We start from the raw sequence: 23,768 nt of genomic DNA, 5'->3' as shown, positions 1-23,768 counted from the left end.
ATTTCAGCTATGGATGACTTTGACTTTATTAATGTAGGGTTTCAGTGTTGGTGCAGGATGTTCTTCATTGTTAAAATATTTCCTAGAACATGACATCTCTCACAAAATGATTGCTGACATAACCAAGAAAGCAAAATCAGTATAAAGCCATCTCATTTCCTCACTAAATCCAAACATTTTAATGATGCAGTCTGTCTAGACTATTTTTTTTTTTACAGTGAGATGCTGGCTTTTAATTCCCCCAACAGCTTCGTTCCCACTTTAACAATCCGACCTGTTGATGTAGGTCACACTCTGTCTCTGCTGTGTGAGATAGTTGATGGAGGCTCAGAGGTCTCGCTGGTGCAACAGCTGGGTCCTTGATCCACAGCTCCCAGTCCCTGTCCAGACTCTTTAGCGTCTCACTGCTCATGTGTTGACATTAGCTCGGCTGAGGCTTCCAGCTTCCTTTCATGTCTCCGCTTCGGTAGAAAAACCACATCAAAGCAGTCCTGGATTATTTTTCCTTCTTAATTTAAAAGTTGTTGGTTTTGTGTCGAGCGAGGTTTCGTCACATCTTGAGTCCATGAAAGCTGATCTATGTGATTCCTGGTGGTTCGTGAAATTTCTAGAATATCACGGTGTTTGTTTGTGGAGCCTTTTTCGGCACAGTGGAAGTCAACGTTGGGGAATCTCAAACATTCATGGCATTACTGGAGGGGAGATTAGACTGAATAACATTAATAAACCACAGCCTCAGTATGCTTCAAATGCTGGTTAGATTGTCCAACAACGTCTGAAACCTCCTTTCTGACTGCAGAATGCGGGGGTGCAGCGCCTGACTGTTTCTAAATTTAAAATAGAAAATCCAACAATCACACCCACTTTACAGTGAATGAAGGAAGCGTTTAAACTGTTCTATAAAACTCTCAATTTTCATTCTTCGAAACAATCAGTCCAACACCATAAATATTTCAAGAAGAGAACGTTCAAAAATGTGTCGTTATCCCCATTTGTACAATTCATCGCGTCTCTATGACAACTGCCTCTTCACCCCAACAACCACGTCTACAGGTCGCCTTAAACGTCACCGTGTTGTGATTAATATAAACTAGTTTGTTTGGAGCATACAGAGGATTTATGTTTTGGCTCCGGTCAATTTGTCCCATCTAATAGTTTGTAGAATAAAATCTCAGCTTAACAACATTTCTCTAGAATTTAGTGAGACATTACGTCATTGACTAAGACGTTGGGTAATTATTCATTTGTGTTGCAGATCTGTATCCGGTTGCACCACAATAGCCGCGTTTCCACCAAGCAGTCCAGTTCAATTCAGTTTGTTAGTTCAATGGTTATTTTTGCGTTTCCATTAGCAAAAGTTGTGGATGGTACCTGGAACTTTTTTGGGTACCTGATGGATTTAAGTGAACCCTAACCCCTAATATCCCCAGTCAGGATATAGGTTTTCTCTAAAAAATCATCTCCGCCATTAGCTTGCCTGCATTATGTCAGATCAGATTTAAAGCCTCGAAACATTTTCTGTTGACATCGTGTTGCCTTGAGGGAGGTATATTGGCTCTCTGAGTGCTTTCTAGTCACGTCCACCGAGGAGGTTCTGTTTTCAGTTTGGTTTGTTGGTGTATTTGTCAGCAGGATTACGGAAAAGACTACTGGTCCGATTACCATGAAATTCGGTGGAAGGGTGTAGCACAGGCCAAGGAAGATTCCATTACATTTTGGAGCGGATACAAGCATTATTTTTCACAGGGTTCTTCTAGTTCTCTTTGCTTTTTTTGCTTATTTTTTTTTTTAGAGTGTGTTTTTTTTATCCACTAACAGAGAAATGCACCTCGAGTTTTCATTTTCTTCGGTCCGTCGGAAATTAGAGATCTTTGATGTTCAGAGTTCAGGCAATCAGTGGTGATGAATGAGGGAGACGAGGTGAAGCACGGGGCTTCTGGCTCAGAGCCCTAGTTTAGAAATGGGCTAGTAGCTCTGTGGGTCAATGTGTGTGAAGAGGGGAGAGGGAAGGAGGGAGGGAGGGAAGGAGGGAGGGGAGAAGGAGTGGATTAAGGGAGGGAGGGAGGGAAAACACAATAAGATAGTGTGCAACTGTCGGATGCCTCTTTCTCTCCCCTCAGCGGAGAGAAGGCGGGCGGCACACGCTGCCCACAAAGAACATGGATGTGTGTTTTAGTGTGTGTGTGGTGTGTGTGTGTGTGTTGGGGGGGTCTTGAGCCTTGGAAAGTGTGCTGGTGGGAGGAGGGAGACCCCTCTCTTTTCTTGATCCGAGCATCAGATTCCTCCGGTGGTGCACATCAGGAATGTCCATACGGTCTGGGCTGGTAAACAGCACACGCCTCCTCTTTGTGCACGTCACAATGGAACATCTTCCTTTGTCCGGTTCCTCTGTGGAGCATCAAAGAGACGGACGTCAGTCACCGACAACACCACAGTCACCTTTGCTGTGTGTCTTTTACTTAAATTAATAAATCATTTTAAATATAAAATCAATGAAAAATCTAAAAGCAACGACGTGTTAGTCCGTCTCTCGGTTCTTTCTGGGAAGTTGATTCAGCTCAAAAACAATGATCCTCTGAGTTACAGACGTCTCTTTTCTAATGTAAGTCTATGGGAAAATGTCTTTTTGGGTCCAATGGCACGTGACGGACACGGAAGTTGCAGTACCGTCGTTTGGCCACTACGAAAGTTGGGATTGACGACCGGTGCTCTTCCTGAAGGCTGGGCTGTTCCCCTTCTTTTCATTTTGAAAGAGCAACGACCAATGAGGAAACTCCAACACTCGGCCGACCAATCGTGTAACTTCATCACTCAGTGACAGACTTTTGCGTTTGTAGGTCTGACCCTCTGCGGTTCAGCCAAAAAGTCTAAAGGAAGTGCAGAAACCACCAACATTCGTAACAAAAATGGAGACTAAATAGAAAATAAATGAAAACAAGAATCTCACAGACGATCCCAGATCATTTTTGTGCCCCCACATGATGAAGTTTTATTTTAGAATTTGCACATTAACAAAGTAGAAGACGACGAGTCATTTCTGTGTCAGACTTTATGTCACAAAGTCACAATCAAAAGATTTGAAGAGTTTGTTTATGAGCTTCCTCAGACCGTCCCAGAACATCCCGGGACCTTTTCCCTCTTCAGAGAGGACAGCTGAGGGTTTAGAACAACACACAGCTCCCCTCTGATCCACTGCTGACACTGCAGACCTGAGCTTTACCGTGTGTGTGTGTGTGTGTGTGTGTGTGTGTGTGTGTGTGTGTGTGTTTTACTCTCCATCCATTCATCCGTTAACAGGTGCCCCCCCCCTCTCCACACCACACCAGGACAGCTCTGTCAGAATGAGAGCCTGTGGGTCAAAGGTCGTCCAAATGCCTGGTTCAGAAAGAGGAGGAGGAGGAGGAGGAGGGGCGTCTCACAAAAAGTGTTTAAAGTTTGTTTTTCCCATTAGCATTAGCTCGTCATGCTAACGAACAGCGGCACATGTGGCTATGCGATTAAGAGGGAATCCACTTGGAGGGCCCCTCGGTTCTTCGGCTCAGTCGTATTTCAACGAGGGGAGAGTTTGGTGCTTCTAGTCTGAATTGACCACTGAATACCGTCAGTATAATCTTCAGTAATCGTGCAAGTGGGAGGCAAAACCTGGAGGATGACTATGCTGTCACTGTTTTGGTACTGTGGTCACATCCAAAGCCAACAAATATAAAAAAAGACCAAGATGCAAACCTCCAAACATACAGTTAAGACTCAGACTTTCTTCCTGAATTCCCCAAATTCCCTTCTAATTCTGTACAAACACAGCAGAGCAGCGGTGATGAAATATGCAGCTGTTAGCTGGAGGGAGACGTTGTAGCAACCAGGAGCTGTAAACTCAACAGGTCAACGGGTATGGAAGTGTTTTCTGACTCTGCTCCGCTGTCGCTCACTAAAAAGCATCCATAAACATGCAGGTTTTACGGGCCTCCCGGGTGGCTGCAGGTACGGATACTCTGAAACCCGACACCGCACAGAGGTTTCCGTGCCTCATCGACGGCCGAGGTCTCCTCCGATTGGTTTAGGGAAAGGTCAATGTCACGGTAATGCCATGGTAACAACACATGGAGGCTAATACAGCTTCTTGTGCCATTAGCACAGTGCAGAGTATAGCATTACATGACCTCAAACTCACACATCATGAACATGAACATGAATGATCTGTCCGTGATGGAAAACAACTTAGTGATGGAAGCACATCAGATGCTACAATAAATATACATTTTAAGTTTATCATATTTTACAGGTGACGTGCCTTGGTCTTTTTTTTGTGGTTTCTTTCTGGGCCGTTTTAGAACCCCTGTTTTTACTTTGTAAAAAACAAGTCATTTGGTCCAGGACCGTCCTTCCTTTAGAACATCCAGTTTCTGTGTCTGTTAAATCAGTCGGTAGTTCAACGTTTTTTCTTATGTGATTGTGTGGTAAACTCTGCCCACCTTGGATCATCCTGATCAAGTAAAACTCATATATATGTTTTCCTTTCCTGCAGGGTGACCGTGTGTGGTTACGGGAGGATGAGCAGTACCTTCCCAGCACCGTGTCCTCGTGCTCTGGAGGTGTGGTTGCCTTTGCCACAGACTACGGCCAGGTAAGAGCCACTAAAGTTCCTGTTTTGTGATCCTCTCTCTGAAACCACACTCATGTCTTTTAAAACTTGATGGATGAATCCCATCAGAGCCTCTTGTCTTCTTTCAGCACCTTTCAATGAATGTTTATACAAACTCAGGAACTTCTCCTGCATTTTGACTTCAGGATCTCAGTTGCAGTTAAACAACTGTAGATTCGGCATTTATTCACATTAAACTGAAATTACAGTTGAGTTGGACCAAAGCACGCTTGGTGATTGTTGGAAAGAGTAACGACGACGGTTTAGGTGAGAGTTTGAATGAAGTGTTTTACGATGCTCCGCTACGTTCAGCTGATCTCAACATAAACAGAAATACACGTGGATGATGGCGCAAGCTGAACGGAGAGGGGGGGCAATCGTACTCGGGCACCTTGGCGGAGGTCTGCGCGCTCCGAGTGCCACTCTAGTTTTCGTTTTCGTTTACTATAATAACTCTGGTCATGACTGATAAGACCCAATCAGGACGTGAACGTGGGTGTCTCTGTTTCCGCTCGTCCAGACTGAAACGCAACTAAAACAGCGTCAGCAGCGTTTTCAAACGCCTACTGAATGTTTTAGGGTTTCTAAAAGGCTGGAGTAGCGTTGACGCGAGGCGTTAACGTAGCAAAAGTCATGCGTTTTAAAACGTATTATTGGTGTGGATAAGAAGAAGAAGAAGAAGAAGAAGAAGAAGAAGAAGAAGAAGAAGAAGTGAGGGAACCAAAACAGCAACCTAACATTATTTGCTATTTAAATCAGTTTAGTAAAAACTCACTAAAGCAGAAAAACAACTCGTCACAAGACAAAGAACAAACATTACAAAGAACACAATGATTCTGTTGTTGTTGTCTCGTCATGTCCCAAACTCGTCCCAAAACATGTGATCGCTTTTTGGTCTAATTTGCGTAATATTCACAGTGCTTCAGATGTGAAGAAGTAACAAAAATGAGTAGTAGAAAAGGTCTAATATTGTGTTCCTCAGCTGACCTTATTGTCCCAGAAACACCAGGCGAAGTCGACTGTCTCTCTCTCCTGTCTTTCCCATACCTCTTCTTCTTACGCCGACAGATTTTTTTTGTCAACCTCAGAGAGAACAAAGGCTTAAAGAGGTCCACTTATAATTTGGGATCAAGCTCAAGATGCTGCAAATCCCCTTAAAGCCCCATATGGTCCTTCATTACCTCTTTGATCCATGTGTTGTCAAAACAGCAGATACAGACGAGGTGAAGGACACACGGGGCAGGGGTCACAGTGGCCTTTATGTACGGTTATTAATAAGAATGAACATGAATCAACCCGTCCAGATAGACCAGACCAGCAGGGCTTTATGGCTCCAAGCTATAGACCAGACCAGCAGGGCTTTATGGCTCCAAGCTATAGACCAGACCAGCATGGCTTTATGGCGTATGCGCGCTCGCGTATGTGCGCTCGCGTATGTGCGCTCGCGTGTGGCCGGTGTCCCCGCTCCTCTGCCTGCTTGCCTTCACTGAGACAAGCGGCGCGGTCTCACTGTCTTGCTCCACCTCTAGACGTGAACACGCTCTCACTCCACACTGCAGAAGAGTTAGTTTAGCTCTGAGAATATCTAGTGAATGCACAGTGGAGGTTTGTGCAAAATAACTGCTGCAGCTCCTCCAGACCAACAGAGGTTTCCCGTGTCTTGTGAAGTGACGGAGCTCCGCAGCGGGAAACGTTGTCGTGTCTGACCGGGTGCCGGTATCTCCCTGCGGGCGCAGTCGGGAGATGATAGCGTTACTCGCTGCGGAGCACCGTCACCGATGCTGAAGCAGGAAAAGCCAACACTAGGATCAGCATTGATTCATGGAGAGACCTTCGTCTGGTCAGCTAACATTACTACCAAGCAGCTGAAATATAGAGTGATATTGTGCTTTTAGCTGACGTGTGTTGCATCACTGTTTTGAGCGATGCTCGTTCAGGTATATTTAGAGCGAGCAAGCGCGAGCAACAGGACGCTGACTTTCGTTGACTTAACGGCCACAGGTGTCGCTTGTTGTACAAATAGTCCCTTTAACAAGCCTGAACTTTAGTGAGTTTAAACTACTAACTGCTGTTTAACCGAAGCCTTTAACATGAGGCCAACAGACAGTAACCTGTGTGAACTGTTTGGGGGGGGGGGGTTTACTCTCCTGTGCTGACAGCTTTAACAAAGACTTCCTGTGTAGCCGGCGGTGTGCAGCAGAGGGTCACTAGCAGAGAGACGGTCTGTAAATGAGAGCGCTGAGGGGATTTGGGGTCATGTTGAGCCAGCGTATTGTCCTGCAGATTTACTGGCAGATTAAGACATTCTTATCTCCTGTTCTCCGGCTCTCTGACAGAGACTCCGTTAGACCTGCTGGTCACTGGAGCTAATGAGCCTCCTCACACCAGTTTACAGTCTCAGCCGGAGGAGGCTGCTGTTTGTTGCTGTGGTTGTAGAGCTGTAGGGTAATGTGGCTGTTCTTAGCAACGCTATAGAGGTGTGACTCGATGTCTGATTCTCTCCTCTACTCTTTTTGCCTCCTCTCCTGTCTCCTCTCCTCTCCTCTCCTCTCCTGTTTCCTCTCTTCTCCTCTCCCCTCCTCTCCTGTTTCCTCTCCTCTCCTCTCCTCTCCTCTCCTCTCCTCTCCTCTCCTTTCCTCTCCTGTCTCCTCTCCTCACCTGTCTCCTCTTCTCTTCTCTCCTCTTCTCTCCTCACCTGTTTCCTCTCCTCTCCTCTCCTCTCCTCTCCTCTCCTCCTCTCTTCTCCTGTCTCCTCTCCTCTCCTCTCCTCTTCTGTTCTCTCCTGTCTCCTCTCCTCTCCTGTCTCCTCTTCTCTTCTCTCCTCTTCTCTCATCTCCTGTTTCCTCTCCTCTCCTCTCCTCTTCTCTTCTCTCCTGTCTCCTGTCTCCTGTCTCCTCTCCTCTCCTGTTTCCTCTCCTCTCCTGTCTCCTCTCCTCTCCTCTCCTCTCCTCTCCTCTCCTCTCCTCTCCTCTCCTCTTCTCTCCTGTCTCCTCTCCTCTCCTGTCTCCTCTCCTCTCCTCTCCTCTCCTCTCCTCTCCTCTCCTCTCCTGTCTCCTCTCCTCTCCTCTCCTCTCCTCTCCTCTCCTCTCCTGTCTCCTCTCCTCTCCTCTCATCTCCTCTCCTGTCTCCTCTCCTCTCCTCTCCTCTCCTCTCCTCTCTTCTCCTCTCAGCACCAGACTCGATCTGTTTAACAGCTTTACAGGAGTTAGCATTAGCTGCTCAAAATCATTTTTACTCCAAGCAACAATGAGATGAATGTGAGATGGAAGGAGCAGCCTGACAGAACAGGACCGTCCTGTAACACAAAAGTCACAGGTTCAATCCCTGAAACAGACCATAATACGACAGTGACCTGTGTGTGTGTGTGTGTGTGTGTGTGTGTGTGTGCCAGCCGTCTGTTGTGTGTAACTGGAGACGGACGTCACCTGTTCAGCTTCAGAGCAGATGTTGCTCTTTGTGAGGAAAACCTGTACTGACCAATCAGAGAAGCACACTACTATAAACCCCGCCCACTTCAGTGTGTGTGTGTTTGAAGAGTACAGTACATGCACGCTTGTATATGAATTAGGGCTTTCAATCGCAATTAATTGCATGATTGTCCATTGTGAAAACAATGACAGATATTGTCCAGAAACCCTCACAGGTACTGCATTTAGCATAAAAATATATGCTCAAATCATTAAAACTGCATGTGATTATCATAAAGCGGGCATGTCTGTAAAGGGGAGACTCATAGCGTGGGTACCCATAGAACCCATTTACATTCACATATCTGGAGGTCAGAGGTCAAGGGACCCCTTTGAAAATAACCATGGCAGTTTTTCCTCGCCAAAATTTTGTGTAAGTTTGGAGCGTTATTTAACCTCCAACCTGACAAGCTGGTGAGACATGGTTGGTACCGATGGATTCATTAGCTTTGTAGTCTCAAATGATACCAGGATCTTCACTTTCACGCCAGCAAAGAGAAGGAATGAAACTCGTCATTATGTGTCGTTAGGAGAGGAAACTGAGCCCTCACGCTGTCTGTCTGTCAGAGAGTTGAACAGGTAACCCCTCCACCCGCCTCAAGCTTCACCCTCCTCCTCCTCCTCCTCCATCATCATCATCAAAAGCAGCAGCTGCTCTTTGAATCACCATTCATCTCCTGCTGCATTGTCCTGCAGTCAGCTCAGTGGAGGAGACTGTCTGTTCAGTCAAAAACACTGAAACCTGAGCAAGACGAGAGAAACCCGGCGACCTCCGACAAGACACACGTAAAAATATGGTGGACATACTCTGATATTTACCGCTGTATTGACCACCTACTATACACAAAGTCTTTCATACGGTGAACAACTTACTGGGAATGTACCAGTCTTACCAATATAAAAATGAGTCCTGAATCAACGTATCCTCATACAACGGTTCGTATGGTATCTAACCAAAAAGTTATTCCTCCTTTTTTGTGCGTTTTTCCTCCAAATGTTCAGCAACACGTCACTTTCTGCTCGTTACATGCACACAGTCTTTTCAAAATAAACTTCCTTCTTCACAGTAAACAACTTCTGCAGGTTTAGGAATAGGTCGACTTGGTTAGGATTAGGCAACAAAACTACTTAGTTAGGTTTTTGGATAAGATCGACTTGGTTAGGTTTAGGAATAGATTGACTTGGTTAGGATTAGGCAACAAACTACTTAGTTAGGTTTCGGAAAGGATCGACTTGGTCAGGTTTAGGAAAAGATCGACTTGGTTAGGATTAGGCAACAAACTACTTGGTGAAGTTTAGAGAAATATCAACTTAGTTAGGTTTAGACAACAAACTGCTTAGTTAGGTTTAGCAAAAGATTGACTTGGTTAGGATTAGGCAACAAAACTACTTAGTTTGGTTTAGGAAAAGATCAATTTCGTTAGGATTAGGCAACAAACTACTTGAAGTTTAGGAAAAGATCAACTTGGTTAGGTTTAGACAACAAACTGCTCAGTAAGGTTTAGCAAAAGATCGACTTGGTTGGGATTAGGCAACAAAACCACTTAGTTTGGTTTAGGAAAAGATCGATTTCGTTAGGATTAGGCAACAAACTACTTGAAGTTTAGGAAAAGATCAACTTGGTTAGGTTTAGACAACAAACTGCTCAGTAAGGTTTAGCAAAAGATCGACTTGGTTGGGATTAGGCAACAAAACTACTTAGTTAGGTTTAGGAAAAGTTCGACTTGGTTAGGATTAGGCAACAAAACTACTTAGTTTGGTTTAGGAAAAGATCGACTTGGTTAGGCTTAGACAACAAAACTACTTAGTTAGGTTTAGGAAAATATCGACTTGGATGGGATTAGGTAACAAAACTACTTAGTTAGGTTTAGGAAAAGATCGACTTGGTTAGGTTTAGTCAACAAAACCACCTAGTTTGGTTTAGGAAAAGATCGACTTGGTTAGGTTTAGACAACAAAACTACTTAGTTAGGTTCAGGAAAAGATTGCGGTTTAACTTAAATAACTCAGGATGTGGCGTTACTTAAGTCCTTAAGTTACATGACAAATAAATCAACGTTAACTTTTGTTTTCACACAGGACAAGAACGTTCTTTTTGACCCAGCCATCCACTTCGAGCTCCTCCCTATGCGCCGTTTACCACCATTTATATTTTCTGGTTCACGATTCTGTGAATTACAGTGCATTACTTTTCGGAGGTATAGCTACGAACTGTGTGTGAGAACAGCTTGCCTGAATCAAAGCGTCATTAAAACCCTCCTCTTGGGAACAAGACAATGTACAAGAATAAAAACAAGAATACACTTCAATATATAACCAAGAAAAACTAAATATCTAATTTTGGAAAGATCAACCTGCTGTAAAGTTAAGAATGTGGATTAATATAAAGACTCAAAAACACTGTATCGCTCCACCACTATAGCTGATAACACTGACTGTGGTGGTTACTTTTCACATCCACCTATAATATGAGTGATGGACCACTACAGGACCAGTATCAACTCCAGAAACCCATTAAGTCCTTCCTCTGTCACTGATTTCTCTAGTTAAGAGTCTTCTAATTGCCTGAACATAATTGTGAATTCACTTTCCTGATCCACATAAGCAAAGAACAACAAACTTTATCCCGACTGATCCAGGAACAGAGCCTGTTGATCCGAGGAACAGCAGTGACTCCAGCACCTCCTCCTGCTCTGCTGTCTAATGGCTTTGTTTCACAGAGATTTACTCCCGTTAGCATCTGTCGCTAGGCTTAGCGTCCGGGCCCCACGGCTTTGTTTTTTAGAGGCGTGGACCCTCCTCAGCTCCACACAAGACAACTGGACCAATTAGAAACCTAATTAGGCCAAAGCCAGAGGACAACCTGTCCTCTACTGAGGCCTGACTGTAATGCTATGACTACTGTCCATGACCAGAAGAGAGACAGTGAAGACCTTTTATAGAAACCCTTTGACATTCCCTGCCAATAGTTAAAGGAACACTTCACCCCCAAAATGACTCAGCCCTTGCAGGCTCTTCTGTCGTACCTACGAAAAGTAATGCACTGTAATTCCTATATATCCCACAAAAATCAATTCATATGTAATCCACATTATTGTGAATAAGGAAGTATTAGAGTGGCGAACGCCGTGTAGGGAGGAGGTTGGGATGGGTTGGTGGGCCAAAAACCACAGGACTTTCACCCAGGAGACCGGCGTTCGTGTCCCGTGTGAAACCAGAATTCAAAGCTGATTTATTTGTCACATAACTTCCATATAAGTTACACCACTTCTGGTGTTATTTTAACCCAAACCACGATCTTTTCCTGGAGTAATAACCTCCGTACTTAAGTTACGCCATTTCCGGTGTCGTGTAACCGCTTTTGGTTTGGTGTAACTTAACTACGATCTTTCCTGAGCCCAACTAAGTAGTTTTCTTAGTTGCTGACTGAGAGGTGAAGGTGTGTTTATGGTCCCTACATATAGACCTCAGGACTGACTGCACATGTCTGACTGATGACTGTAAACTGTGTTTACATTGAACCAGTTTAACAAGTCTCCCTGTGACTGTCGACCTCTCAGCGAATGTAAACATGTTGGTCTTTTGAACAGTGTGTCTCATTTCTTAAAGCAGTTATAGTCCCCTCCAGGTCAGTGTGTAACAGTACATTACATTACAGGAAGAAAAAGCATTTTTAATGGTGGATGTATATATTTGGGAGCCGTAGACTTTCGCTTCTGTTTGTTTCAGGAGCGATAAACCCGTCAGAACATGACGGTTGTGAACGCAGCGTTGATGACACGCCGTTGAAAAGATGCGATCGTGTTTCATTCATCTGTGACGTTCAGTTTCCCCTGAAGCGTCACCGAAGCTGGAATGTGTGAAATGAGGCCTGGCAGGATGCTGAGGGGGGGTGTGCAGGGTGTTAGTGTGTGTGTGTGTGTGTGTGTGTTGTGTGGGGGGTCAGATGTGATTGACTCCTCAGACAAAGAGCAGCTTTCTTCAGGAAGTCACCCCGAGCTGCTTGGTCACAGCGGATCAACGACCAGCAGCAGAGTTCTGTGTGTGCGTGTGCGTGTGCGTGTGCGTGTGCGTGCGCACATTTCTGATGTTCAGCTTATGGTCTTACAGTCAGTCAGCTAGTTTGTTATACTTCATTATGCTGCTCTGGTCATGTGGGAAACCAGATTATCAATTAGCCACAGAAGAGGAAACCAACATACATCACCAGCAACAGTGTTAAAGCTTCAATTGGGATTTTCTGTTAGACACAAGTAAACACAACAAGAGCAATATGTCTTTCATGGGTCATCAACATTATTAACACTATTGCATTCCCCATTCAGAGTGTGTACCCGTTCAGAGCACGCTATCCGGAAGTGTGAAGATTGATCGGATGAACGGTTCTCGAGATATACGAAGGGCAGTCATACATATATAGACACACAGACAGAGATTCCTTCCTTTATAGTTAAATGATGCTGCTACAGTTCCACCTATTGGCCAAATGGCACCAAGTTAGTCACGGTCACTCAGACATCATATCTACACATGTCCACCAAATGTGGTTGCGATGGCACAAAGCATTCAGGAGATTTTCAGACTTTTTTTGTAATATACTATAAGTCCTACCCACAGCATTTGAGCTAACTTTGAGGGCCAGCTGTGGCAAAACTGTATTGAACATAAAAAATCCGAAAAAGTTACTTTTTCCAGCTTGGTCCAGAGATGGTCTGTACCAAATTTGGTGACGATTGCTCAAAATCTGTAGGAGTAGCAAAAAATCTGAATCTAATTTTGTTTTTGAGTGTTACGATTCACAAGTTACAAGACAAAACATAAAGTTCATTGTTATAGCGCCACCATCTGGTCAAATTGCACCACATTTGACACTGCACTCCCTTGGGTCCCCGGCAATACACCCGCCAAGTGTGAAACAGATTGGATGAGCGGTTCTCGAGATATGTGAAGGACACACGGAAAGACAGACAGAGATTCCTCGCTGATTATTAAATATATTGAACTCTGGTAGGAAATGTCTGTGTTTTATTGGCCTCCGCAAAGTCATACATCTCCAACTGACCTCTTGGTTTAAAGTCCTTAACTGTCTTAATGTGAATATATAATGGTGTTTTTAGTGGACGAGCAGTTTGCAAGATTTCCTTCATGTTTAAACATAATACTGGATAATTTTTCAGGCCTTAAACTATTTAATGAAATCATCTGAAACACCCAGATGTAGAGACACCTGTGACAAAGAGTAGACAGGACACAAAGGTTTGGAACAACTGAAATCCATCACGGACTCTAAGAAATGCCGGACCCGTGTGTTCTTGTGTGTTTGCGTCGTGTGTTCCTGAATAATCTTTTGTGGCGTTGCTGTTTGTGGAAAAGGCTGAGACAGCACCGGGTTTGGCTGCTCTCCTTGTTTCCACCCAGAACAAGCCGACGTGGTTAAAGTCTGACGGTGTAAAAACTTCACAGAAGAAACTACAGAATGTAAATAGCACCTCCTGCCAAAGGTGTCCTGGACAGAGTCGGAGACAGTTTAGGAGGTCTTCTGTGTCGCTTCAGGCAACACAATTCCTCCAACATATTGATTAACTTCTTCTATTGAACCTCTGTGATGCCGTCGTGTCGGATCATTATCTGGAGCCGTGATCTCTCTGAGCGTCCTCCTGCAGGCTGCAGACCTCCTGCAGAGTGCTGATAATTTGAGCTCTTCTCTTAATTAACCTCAGCGGCTCGTCCTCTTCTCGACTGGACTGCCTGTGGTCTAACATACAGTAGTTGTCTATTATAGAGAGACGGTACAAAGCAGAAGAAGAACCTCTTTGTCTACATGTTAAAGTGGTTTTCCTCGATATTCTTGTATTTTGAGACTCCATATTTGTTCCTCAGCGCTACTGCAGCATGTATTTGGGGATTTGGAGACCTTTTTTCATAGTTCCTATGTTTACTTCAAATGAAACCGAAAGGCTAAATCATTTTTTGGAGGCTTATGGCAACGGACAACTTTTCAACTTTTCTCCCCCCTGGTGTTGTCAAGTGGTATTATGGCTGTCGCCGCTGTCGCAAAGACAACCGGATCACTTTCTGTTTTCCTCATTTTGGGGTGAAAAAAGTGGTTTTATGTGGAAATTGTCAAATCTAATATCGCTAATAGCAGAAAAGAAAACAATTAAGGACTGGAGTATACTGGCCTTATCTGGAGGACTAATGTGTTGACTTGACTTGTCTGGAATCTGAAAATAAATCATTCTTAACTTCACCATTAACGTCTCTCATGTCTCCAGCGTATTCAGGATGTTTTGAGATCATAATGTCACCGTTAGACACGTCTCTTAAGATAAGATGTCCTCTGTTGATGTTGAAGTTGAGACTTGTGTAAGATGTTTTGACTAAAGTTTGAACTCATCCTCATAATTGACCTTAATCGACCTTAAAACACGTAGAACTGGGGATATCACACGTATCTATCAGGGTAAAAGGGTTCGACATCAACAAATTCTAGTTTTGTCTTGAAAAGCTGTCCAGCCTTGTCCTTCCTCAGACTCCGATGATAAGCAGCCGTTTGCTGAAACCCTCATGCAGCTTTATTTACCGGCCCCGGGTCATACAGTATTTACCTCCGCTAGCTATCTGCCATATGTCACGTCGGTGGAAGGTGACCTGAAATACGAGCCGTGAGGAGGTTTTTTCCAACCAGCAGAGGAAGGTAGATGTTCTTGCCACAGGACACGATTATTTAATGGTACTTTTACTCTTGAACTGAACTTACTGGTACTTTACTCTAGACTTTATACTATATAATATTGTACTTTTTACCCCACTATGTTTGTCTGGTGGTTGGAAAACTAGAGATGTTCTGATAACATTTTTCCCGATACCGATTCCGATCCGATTCAATAAAGCCCGACAGGGCGATGCCGCAACCGTGGAGGGGTTTATTTCACAACAATGACCGGCTCGCTGTACATTATCACGCTTATTACACGTCAAAAACAGCTGTTATTGCACCTTTTCTTTCTTTCTTTCTGTCTTTCTTTCTTTCTTTCTTTAACTTGTTTCATCCTCCTTTTCTTTCTTTCTTTCTTAATTTCTTTTCCTTATTGATTGCATTCATTAACTTCTTTCTTTCTTTCTTTCTTTCTTTCTTCTGTCCTTCCTTCTTCTCCTTCTTTAAATGATCTGAAAGCATGAGAAGTGATATTTGACTTCAGTCCTCTGACTTCCAGTCGGTAATTCTAGATACTGCGGAGCGTCTTACTTCTGCTACTTTAGTTTTCTTGAGTCAACCTGTGGATGATGTGATGCTGCTCGTTTTACTGAGCAAGTCAACGATTTGAGTTCTTCTTCTGCCACTGAAAGCAGCTTTGATTTCACCTCCATCTGGCTTCACTCTGGTACAACCACTCATTTATTTTTACTGCTGTGAATTTTGACCCTTTTTAAAAATATTTACCCTAATACCTCTCTGGCTGATACAGAAGACATGTAATCCAGGAGTGTCTCTCTCTGACCTCCAGGCTGTCTTCCAGACGTTGTCCTCCTCCAGTAACACCAGAGAGAATCTGTCAGTCAGGAATCAGGACGTGTCCTGCTGTAAATCACACGGTTAAACTGTTTGACCAGTCAGGCTGTTAGCACGAACAGATGAACCCTGTCAGAGTTTCACCTCCCGGCAGTACATCACGTCATCTTCTGCAGGATGAAAACAACACCCAAACATCTGCTCAATCTAGTGATTAAACAATATTAGCTGGTTCTAATCCTTTTTATATAAAGTCACACCGCTGTCTGTCTTAATGTTTTCAGTCTCGCTTCACATTCTCTTCTGTTTTCTATCATACATCGTTATTACTGCAGCACAGAAATATGTGTTGAACCGTCTGCTATGTGATCTTTACTCAGAGTTCATCCCTGATAAGAGAGTCAGTGAAGAACTGCAGGGAAATTCATTCTGCTAGTTTACTGTTTAAAAGAATGTGCAGATATGTCATGTCATTTTTCTTTTAGCATCTCAGGGCTTTTATGAAAAGCTGCTCTGGTCCAGAGAGAAAGTTGCATCTAAAAATAAAGATGTAAAACTCGTGGTACAGAAAAAACTGGACCAGACCTAAAGAGGAGGTTCACACGGACCTACTCAGTAACAGGGTTGAATGTTTTCCTGTGATTTTAAAAATATTACCTCTTGGGAAATATCTCACTCTTAAACTTGAGAACTGGAATTTTTTTAACAGAAAAATGAAGGTTAAGGTTATTGTCATGCATTATTGTGCATTATTGTTGAGCTGGGAAACCATTTGATCCTCCGTTTTTCAGCATATCCTCATGTTTTTTTTTCCGTTTTCTGATCCAGGTGTACACCTACAAGCAGAATGCACTCACCAGACAGAAGGTGCAGCCGATGCACCACAGCAGCGTCAGAGGGGTGGAGGACATGTCGACCCTCGAGGACCTCCACGACGGCGCCATCATGCACAACCTCTTCCTGCGCTACCAGCAAAGACACATCTATGTAAGTTCCCTACAAGCTGAGACACACTCCATGATGATGATTTAAAAACATTGAAGAGTTTTCAATGCTGCTGACTTTGACCTTTTGGCCTGACGGGATTTTGTCCACTGTGTCTAGTTGTTCTCTGTGACCCAGTATGCATTATGAGAGCAGCGGTCGTAATTTAGCTGATTTGGAAAGAAGATGATAATGAACCTGAAGTTGCTTTTACAACAGCTTGCATTCACTCCACTGGAGACAACATTTGAGTATTTTATTTACATTTAATAGGCGAAGGAAAAAATACCAAAAAAGTATACATGTACAAAACGTATGGGGGAAAGAGAAAACAATTACACAAAAAACAAATATAATAACAAATAATTATATATAAAGCTGCAAGCAGCGATGAACGGGCCCTAATGAAGGAGTTTGTTAAAGCACACGGCCTATAAAACACTAAAAATGGGCGAAAATCACACATTCAATTTAAAATGGCTGACTTCCTGTTGAGTTGTGGGCATACCTCCAAGAGGCTTTTTTGTGCTTCTCCACATGTTACATCTGTCTGCCAAATTTCATACATGTAGGTGAAACCGGAGCGAGGGGCTCGATTTTTCTAACTTTCTAGGGGGCGCTAGCGAGCCATTTTGCAACACCCAAGCCCGAAAGCCTTAAAATAATACATTTTTCACCACGTCTGATAAGTGTGCCAAGTTTAACAACTTTTTGAGCATGTTAAGGCAAATTAATTTGAATAATAATAATAATCCTTAGTTTCAATAGGGTCCTTGCTGCTCAGCATTGTCGGTGCTCGGGCCCTAATAGAAAACAAAATTAATTTAAAAGATAAAAAGTAAGAGTAAAAATTGCACAAAATGAAAGTGAATATTATCTACTGCTTAATCCACATTTTTACATGAATAGCGTATCAACATCCAGAGAGAGCAGGGAGGGTAAATGCCTAAAACAGAGTGTTTTTATAGAAGCATCTATAAAACTATAAAACGGTAGATGAAGTGAGGTAGACGCATCAATACAGAATGAGTTTTATGATGCTGATTTTTTTAATCTAAATTTAAATTAAAAAAAATAATAATAAACCAGGAGAAAATAGCGAAAAAGTAGGGGGGAAAACCGTGAAAATAAATAGAAAATTGCTCAAAAGATCACCACATTCTGACATGTTGCTTCTGGATCTGATTTTGCATCATAAAACAGCAGTGAAAAATGACGACTTCCTGTTCATACTGATGAGAAAACGTCAGATCTGAGACATGTTAGGGGGAAATCTGAGAATGGAGAAGAACGTCTGACATTAAAACCTCTAAAACAAACTGTCTGCAGCACCGGCGTCCACGCTGCCTTCTTTCTAAAGCTCTATACGCAGGAATCTCCCATGAACGGCTGGAGTTGCTCAATCATTGCGCAAGAGCAGAGATAAGCGTCTAAACGCAGGCGAGATAACAGAAGGTGATGGCTCGGTCAGAAAGCTCCAGGTTGTTGTTGTTGTGAAACGGCGAGACGCGTCCTCCTGGAATGATCAGCGATGTCTGTCTGTGGACATCCTGTCAAAAGAAGTTTGGCTTTCTGTCTGTGAGGTTTTAGCTCCAGGTTCAGGTGTGCACCTGATTGAGAAGTATGAGTAACGTCCAGGAGACACGTGTGCAGACAGCAGGTTTTTCACAATGAAACATAAACCCGTCTGACTGCTTTTTGTTTGTTTTTTTACATTCAGAGATTTCCGCATGAATCCAACATGGATAAAACTCTCATTTTTTTGTAGTTTCTGCATAGAAAGAGCTTTTTTTTTAATCTTTTAGGACAGAATTTTCTGCAAAAAATTTCAAAATAAGATATTTTTCTATACACACTGTTGTGTGAGAAGGTTCATTTTAGGCCTGGCTAAGGTTTTAAGTTTCTCTAATGGTCCTTTTCCCCTTAGTTCTCACTAAAACCACCACTTGTTTCTCTGTCCACATAAAAAAAAAAATACAAGTCTGCTTCGTTCTGTTGCATCAGATCTGTATTTTGAGCTCTTGTGGTTAAGCCATGAACTATATGCCAATAGTCATTTTAGATGCTGCTGTTCTTTGCGACATGGGATATAACATTTCTCTCAGCCTGAGCTAAAAGGAGGGTTCAGAATAAAAAAGAAAAAAGCTGTTGCCAGCTCTTACATTTTATTCTAAAACACTTCTTATATGTTAGGGAAAAGAAGGTGCAGTATTCCAAAGACACCGCTCATTATATAATCTAATATCTAAGAGTTCATTGATCACTTTAGGTGTCACCTTTTTCCCCAAAAACGCTGTTAAAAAATTGACTTTAATTACACCGAATTAACAGAGTATTTATGCAAGTAGTTGAATTCTGAAGTGTTTCCAGGTGTGTAACATTGGTCCATACAGTAGATTCAAGTTTATTGTCACACCGGTTATACAAGTACAATCGTGTGAAATACTTTTTGCTGAGGAGCTCCATTAAGGAAACAGTAAAAGTTAAGTAGCAAAAAATAAAATAAAATAAAAATAGAAATAACAGTGTATTCACAAATAATATACAGTACAATAATAAAGGAAATACTTGTTATAGTAAAGGAAATACTCAGTATAATAAAGGAAATACTTGTTATAGTAAAGGAAACACTCGGTATAATAAAGGAAATACTTGGTATAATAAAGGAAATACTTTGTATAATAAAGAAAATACTTGGTAGAATAAATGAAATACTTGTTATAGTAAAGGAAATACGTGGTATATATATTACTGCACTGTGACTGCAAATATAACAACTCCAGAGAAGTTTAGTTTAGTTCTGTTCTCGTAAAGTAAATCCGTTCTAATCAGAGAAAACAAATCAAACGTGAATAAACTTTCTCCGTTCCACCATGTTTCTGGGAGGTTTAAGGTTTAAAGGTCGTTTCTGATGTTTACACGACTCCAGCGTTGACCAGGTGATGAAAAGCTCAGGTGATAAAACCCAAACAAGTAGGGAGATTTTCAGGTTGTTAAAACCTGAACGGAGCTCCTTGTTTGGCAGCCAAGAGCAGCAGGTTGCTAAGTGAGACGGAGGATGAAGCTCATTTTAGACGCTGGTATTCCGGCGGTGGCCTCACCGGGAGTTTGGCGGGAGCCGGTGCGTTCTGGCTCGGCTCTGATAGCCGCCATGTCGTCCAAGCTGTGAGACGAGACAGTTAAGAGCATGTTAGCTTTGCAGCAAAACCTCAGTGAATGTGAAAATGCTGTTTCTCTCTGTAATATATGTGATCATGTGGTCATAGTTGTTCCCTCTTCTGATCTTTGTTCCTCTAGCTTTGGTAACTCACTTATGAAGTGTCTCTTTCAACAAGCTGAAACATGTTTTTGAAGATGTTTGTCCATATACCAAATTAAAGGGGAATGAAATATATTCATGGAACGTATGTGACAGCACTATAGTTAAGGTTTAAGCACAAATAAGACTTTCTAGGTTTCGGTATTCTTCTGGAAGTGTTTGTTGGGTGTATCATAACTAAAACCAGAAAATGCATTTCCTGCTGAAAATGCGTGGGAATGCTGACAGCTGAAATTTATTGCAAAGCATTGCTGAAAATGCAGAAATGTGAAATGACTTGCCTAAAAATGTTAAAGCTCAAATGCATTGCATTGCACTGCTGAAAACCCTAGAAGATGAAATGTACAACTGGCAGAGTTGGAAGCTGAACTGCATTAGCTAAAGAAGCTAAGAGCTGAAATACATTGCTAGAAAAGCTGGAAGCTAAACTGTAATACTGTCAAAAGTGGTAGATTAGAATTTTCCTGAATAGGTGGAAAGAAGAAATGCTTTGTATGTATATCAGACAGATGAACTGCATTGCTAAACACAAACAGAGACAGAAAGAGAGAGAGTAGTATTTGGGTGAAATAAACCTTTAAAACTATAAGTGCTTGGACAGAAATAGTATTTTCACTGAATGAACCTTTAAAATCTATAAGTTGTTACACAGAAAGTGGTATTTGGGTGGAAAGTAGCAGTAGGAGTCGTAGTAATAGTACTAGTAGTCGTAGTAGTAATAGTAGTAGTAGTAGCAGCAGGAGCAGTAGTAGTAGTAGTAGTAGTCGTAGTAGTAGTAGTAGTAGTTGTAATAATAGTAGTAGTAGTAGTAGCAGAAGGAGCAGTAGTAGTAGTAGTAGTAGTAGTAGTAGTAGTAGTAGTAGTAGCAGAAGGAGTAGTAGTAGTAGTAGTAGTTGTTGTAGTAATAGTAGTAGTAGTAGTAAGAGTAGTAGTAGTAGTGGTAGTAGTAGTAGTTGAGGCAGTAGGAACAGCTGCAGGAGCAGTAGTAGCAGTAGTGGTAGCAGTAACATCACTGGTAGTAGTAGTAGCAGTAACAGTAGTTACATAAAGAGCTGATTATTTTGATAGTTGAATGGTTTCTGTAGCTGAAAGTATGCAGGACTAGTTAAAGGCCAAAAAACGTACGGAAGAAATAGTTGAAGTTGAAGTTGAATAAACCTTAGAAGAACAATACTGGGAATGCTGAATCAGCATTCCCACAATACAAAGGGTTATAAGCAGTTCTAGTGGAAGCAGGAGTGGTAGTAGTGTTCAGAGCCTGTAATGTATTCCTGCTTTACACATGTAGCGAGCTAATGAGCAAACAAAGCAGCTCTGTTCCTGCTGACCTCAGTCAGAGTAAATGAGTCTACTGTATGGCGTGTAGGAAACAAAGCAAGATGTAGGACAAATAGCTCTCAACCATTACGGTCTCTTTTGGACTAATGCACAAACCTGACCCAGCACTTTCTCCAGAAACCACAACAAGCCGGGCGACAAAGACGGCCTTGTGCTTTCTGCCGCGCGTTATCCGCAGTAACCTTTGACAAATGCCATCTCGTTACTTTAATCACATGTGAATGCTCCCGTATGGTCGAAATTATCCAATCAATTCATCACAGCCGCCTGATCTCTGCTCTGACGGGGCTTTTTTTTTTACCCTCTTTGGTCCAAAAGCTGCAAAGAGGGAGAATTAGAGGAGAGGTTTTAGTGAAGCGGGTCGTGGTAACCCGAAGGGAAGGACTTTGAGCCAGAGAGCCAACAACAGTCTCTGATACAACAAACACATTATATTAAATATATATGAAATATCTATCAAATTCTATTTCAAATGGCAGCTCAGGTGGTCTCAGGTAAACACGCTACATGCTAATGACCCTCTGAAGTCACTGCTTTGAATATCAGTTTATTTATTTATTTATAATTCTTATAAACTTTATTTATAATTGTTATGAACTAACTATGGCTCATAGTATGTAGAAATAAGAGGACATTTATCTCAGTTTATATCCGTTATCTAGCGTAAACTCTTGTGATGCACAAAGAAAAATTATTTTAGATATATTCAGATTTTTTTTTTACTTGAAGAATTCAAACACAACTAATCATTGCAAACTTTTAATAAATTTAGCAGCAAACTAGCAGCTTCAGGCGAAAATAATGAAGCAGAATTAAAGGGACTGTTTGTAACTTCTTGCACGTATAAATCATTGCTGGTCGGTGTCCCATGCGCGCTCGCGTGTGGCTACGCTGTTCAGACTCAGACTCCAACACAAACTACACAGAAGCACCAAAACCTCTTGGTTGTATCTAGTGAAGCCCGTCTGTTAAACAGTGTTGGCCGCGGTCGGAGGACGCGAGAGAGACCGTAGCTTTGGTCTCCAGGACCGGAGTCTCTGCTCCTCTGCTCCTCTGCTCCTCTGCTCCTCTGCCTGCCTTCACTCACACACCGCGCTCGTTCTCACTCTCTCTCTCTCCACCTCTCACGTGCATGCTGCTCACTCCACACTGCAGAAGAGTTAGTTTAGCTCTGAGAATATCTAGTGAATGTTCAGTGGACGTTTGTGCAGAAATAACTGCTGCAGCTCCTCCAGACCAACAGAGGTTTCCCGTGTCTTGTGAAGTGACGGGGCTCCGCAGAGAGAAACGTTATCGTCTCTGACCAAAACTCCGGTGTCTCCCCTGTTCCCTCCGGCCGCGGTCGGGAGGCTGAGGCGGGAAAAGCCAACACTAGGATCAGCATTGATTCATGGAGAGACCTTCGTCTGGTCAGCTAACATTACTGCCAAGCAGCTGAAATATAGAGTGATATTGTGCTTTTAGCTGACGTGTGTCTCCTCACTGTGTTGAGCGATGCTCGTTCATGTCAATGTAGATCGAGCACAAGCGCGAGCAACAGGACGCTGACTTTAGTTGACTTAACGGACACAGGTGTGGCTGTTAACAAGCATTTCTGATTCTTACATAGAGTACCTTTGATTGAAATGATTAATTAAAAGCTGTGGAAAAGAGAATAGTCTTTAGCTCGCTATTAAAAATGGCTCCATGACAGTTGATTTGTTCTTGATTTAACTGCTTCTTGAATTCATTCTACTAATAACTTAAACGATTGGGTTCAATTAAGTCCAAACTACAGACGCTTTATCAATCAATAATGTAATAGTTAACCGCTCATAGATGTTTCCAGTGTCTGGATTTTGTCACTTTGCTGCTTCCTCTCTGTCTCTTGATGATATCTGTCCTGACTTCTGGACACGAGTGTTGACGGCTGAGACCTTCCAGAAACACGCTGCCTCGGTCTCACCTCACATGTTCTTTTCCTCTTTCAAAAGTCGGTGCCCTCGATGACATGAGAGATGTTTTTTTACGAGTCGTTTTCAGGGCAGATTGGTTGTGGATTCATAAAAGAGACATTTCTATGAAATATGTGCAGATTATTAATACTCATGCCTCCGTGTGTGTGTATCATCTGCTTGTTATAAGAAGGTGTGTGTGTGTGTGGGAGGTAATAATATGTAGAGTTTATATTTCACTCTGTGGGCGAAACGCAGGTAAAGTTCCTGACTTCCTAAAACAGTTTTTGGGTTCCCAGAAAAGTCCCTGCGGGGGGGAAAAGTGGGGGCAGAGAAAGGTGAGGTGACGAGGCTAATGCATGAAATGAAATGCATCAGAGCGAGGGGCCCGGTGTCGTAACCTGTCAGGGGGCCCCGAAATTCCTCAAAGCACCCCTGCTGACTTCTGAGAGAATTAAATCAGGAGAATTAATGAGTTTAACCAACGTTCACCAAACAGTTTGGTGTACTTACTTCTTGACCTTCTTTGCTGTAAGCTGACCCAAATGTTGGTTTATTAAAGAAAGAGTATCTTA

At 42.6% G+C, this 23,768-nt stretch overlaps 1 protein-coding gene across 2 annotated transcripts in view; it reads left to right on the top strand.

Annotated features, from left to right (window-relative positions):
- myo10 (myosin X) overlaps positions 1–23,768 on the top strand; it is a 134,243-nt gene that overhangs the window by 33,633 nt on the left and 76,842 nt on the right. For both annotated transcript variants that reach the window (XM_037787266.1, XM_037787267.1), the window contains exons 2-3: positions 4,523–4,621; positions 16,447–16,605. In XM_037787266.1, the coding sequence (XP_037643194.1) occupies positions 4,523–4,621; positions 16,447–16,605 (258 nt within the window). The remainder of the gene's footprint in view (positions 1–4,522; positions 4,622–16,446; positions 16,606–23,768) is intronic.

The sequence above is a fragment of the Sebastes umbrosus genome, chromosome 12, assembly GCF_015220745.1.
Source record: "Sebastes umbrosus isolate fSebUmb1 chromosome 12, fSebUmb1.pri, whole genome shotgun sequence".
Taxonomy (NCBI): Eukaryota; Metazoa; Chordata; class Actinopteri; order Perciformes; family Sebastidae; genus Sebastes; species Sebastes umbrosus.
This window is presented reverse-complemented; position numbering and strand designations above follow the sequence as displayed.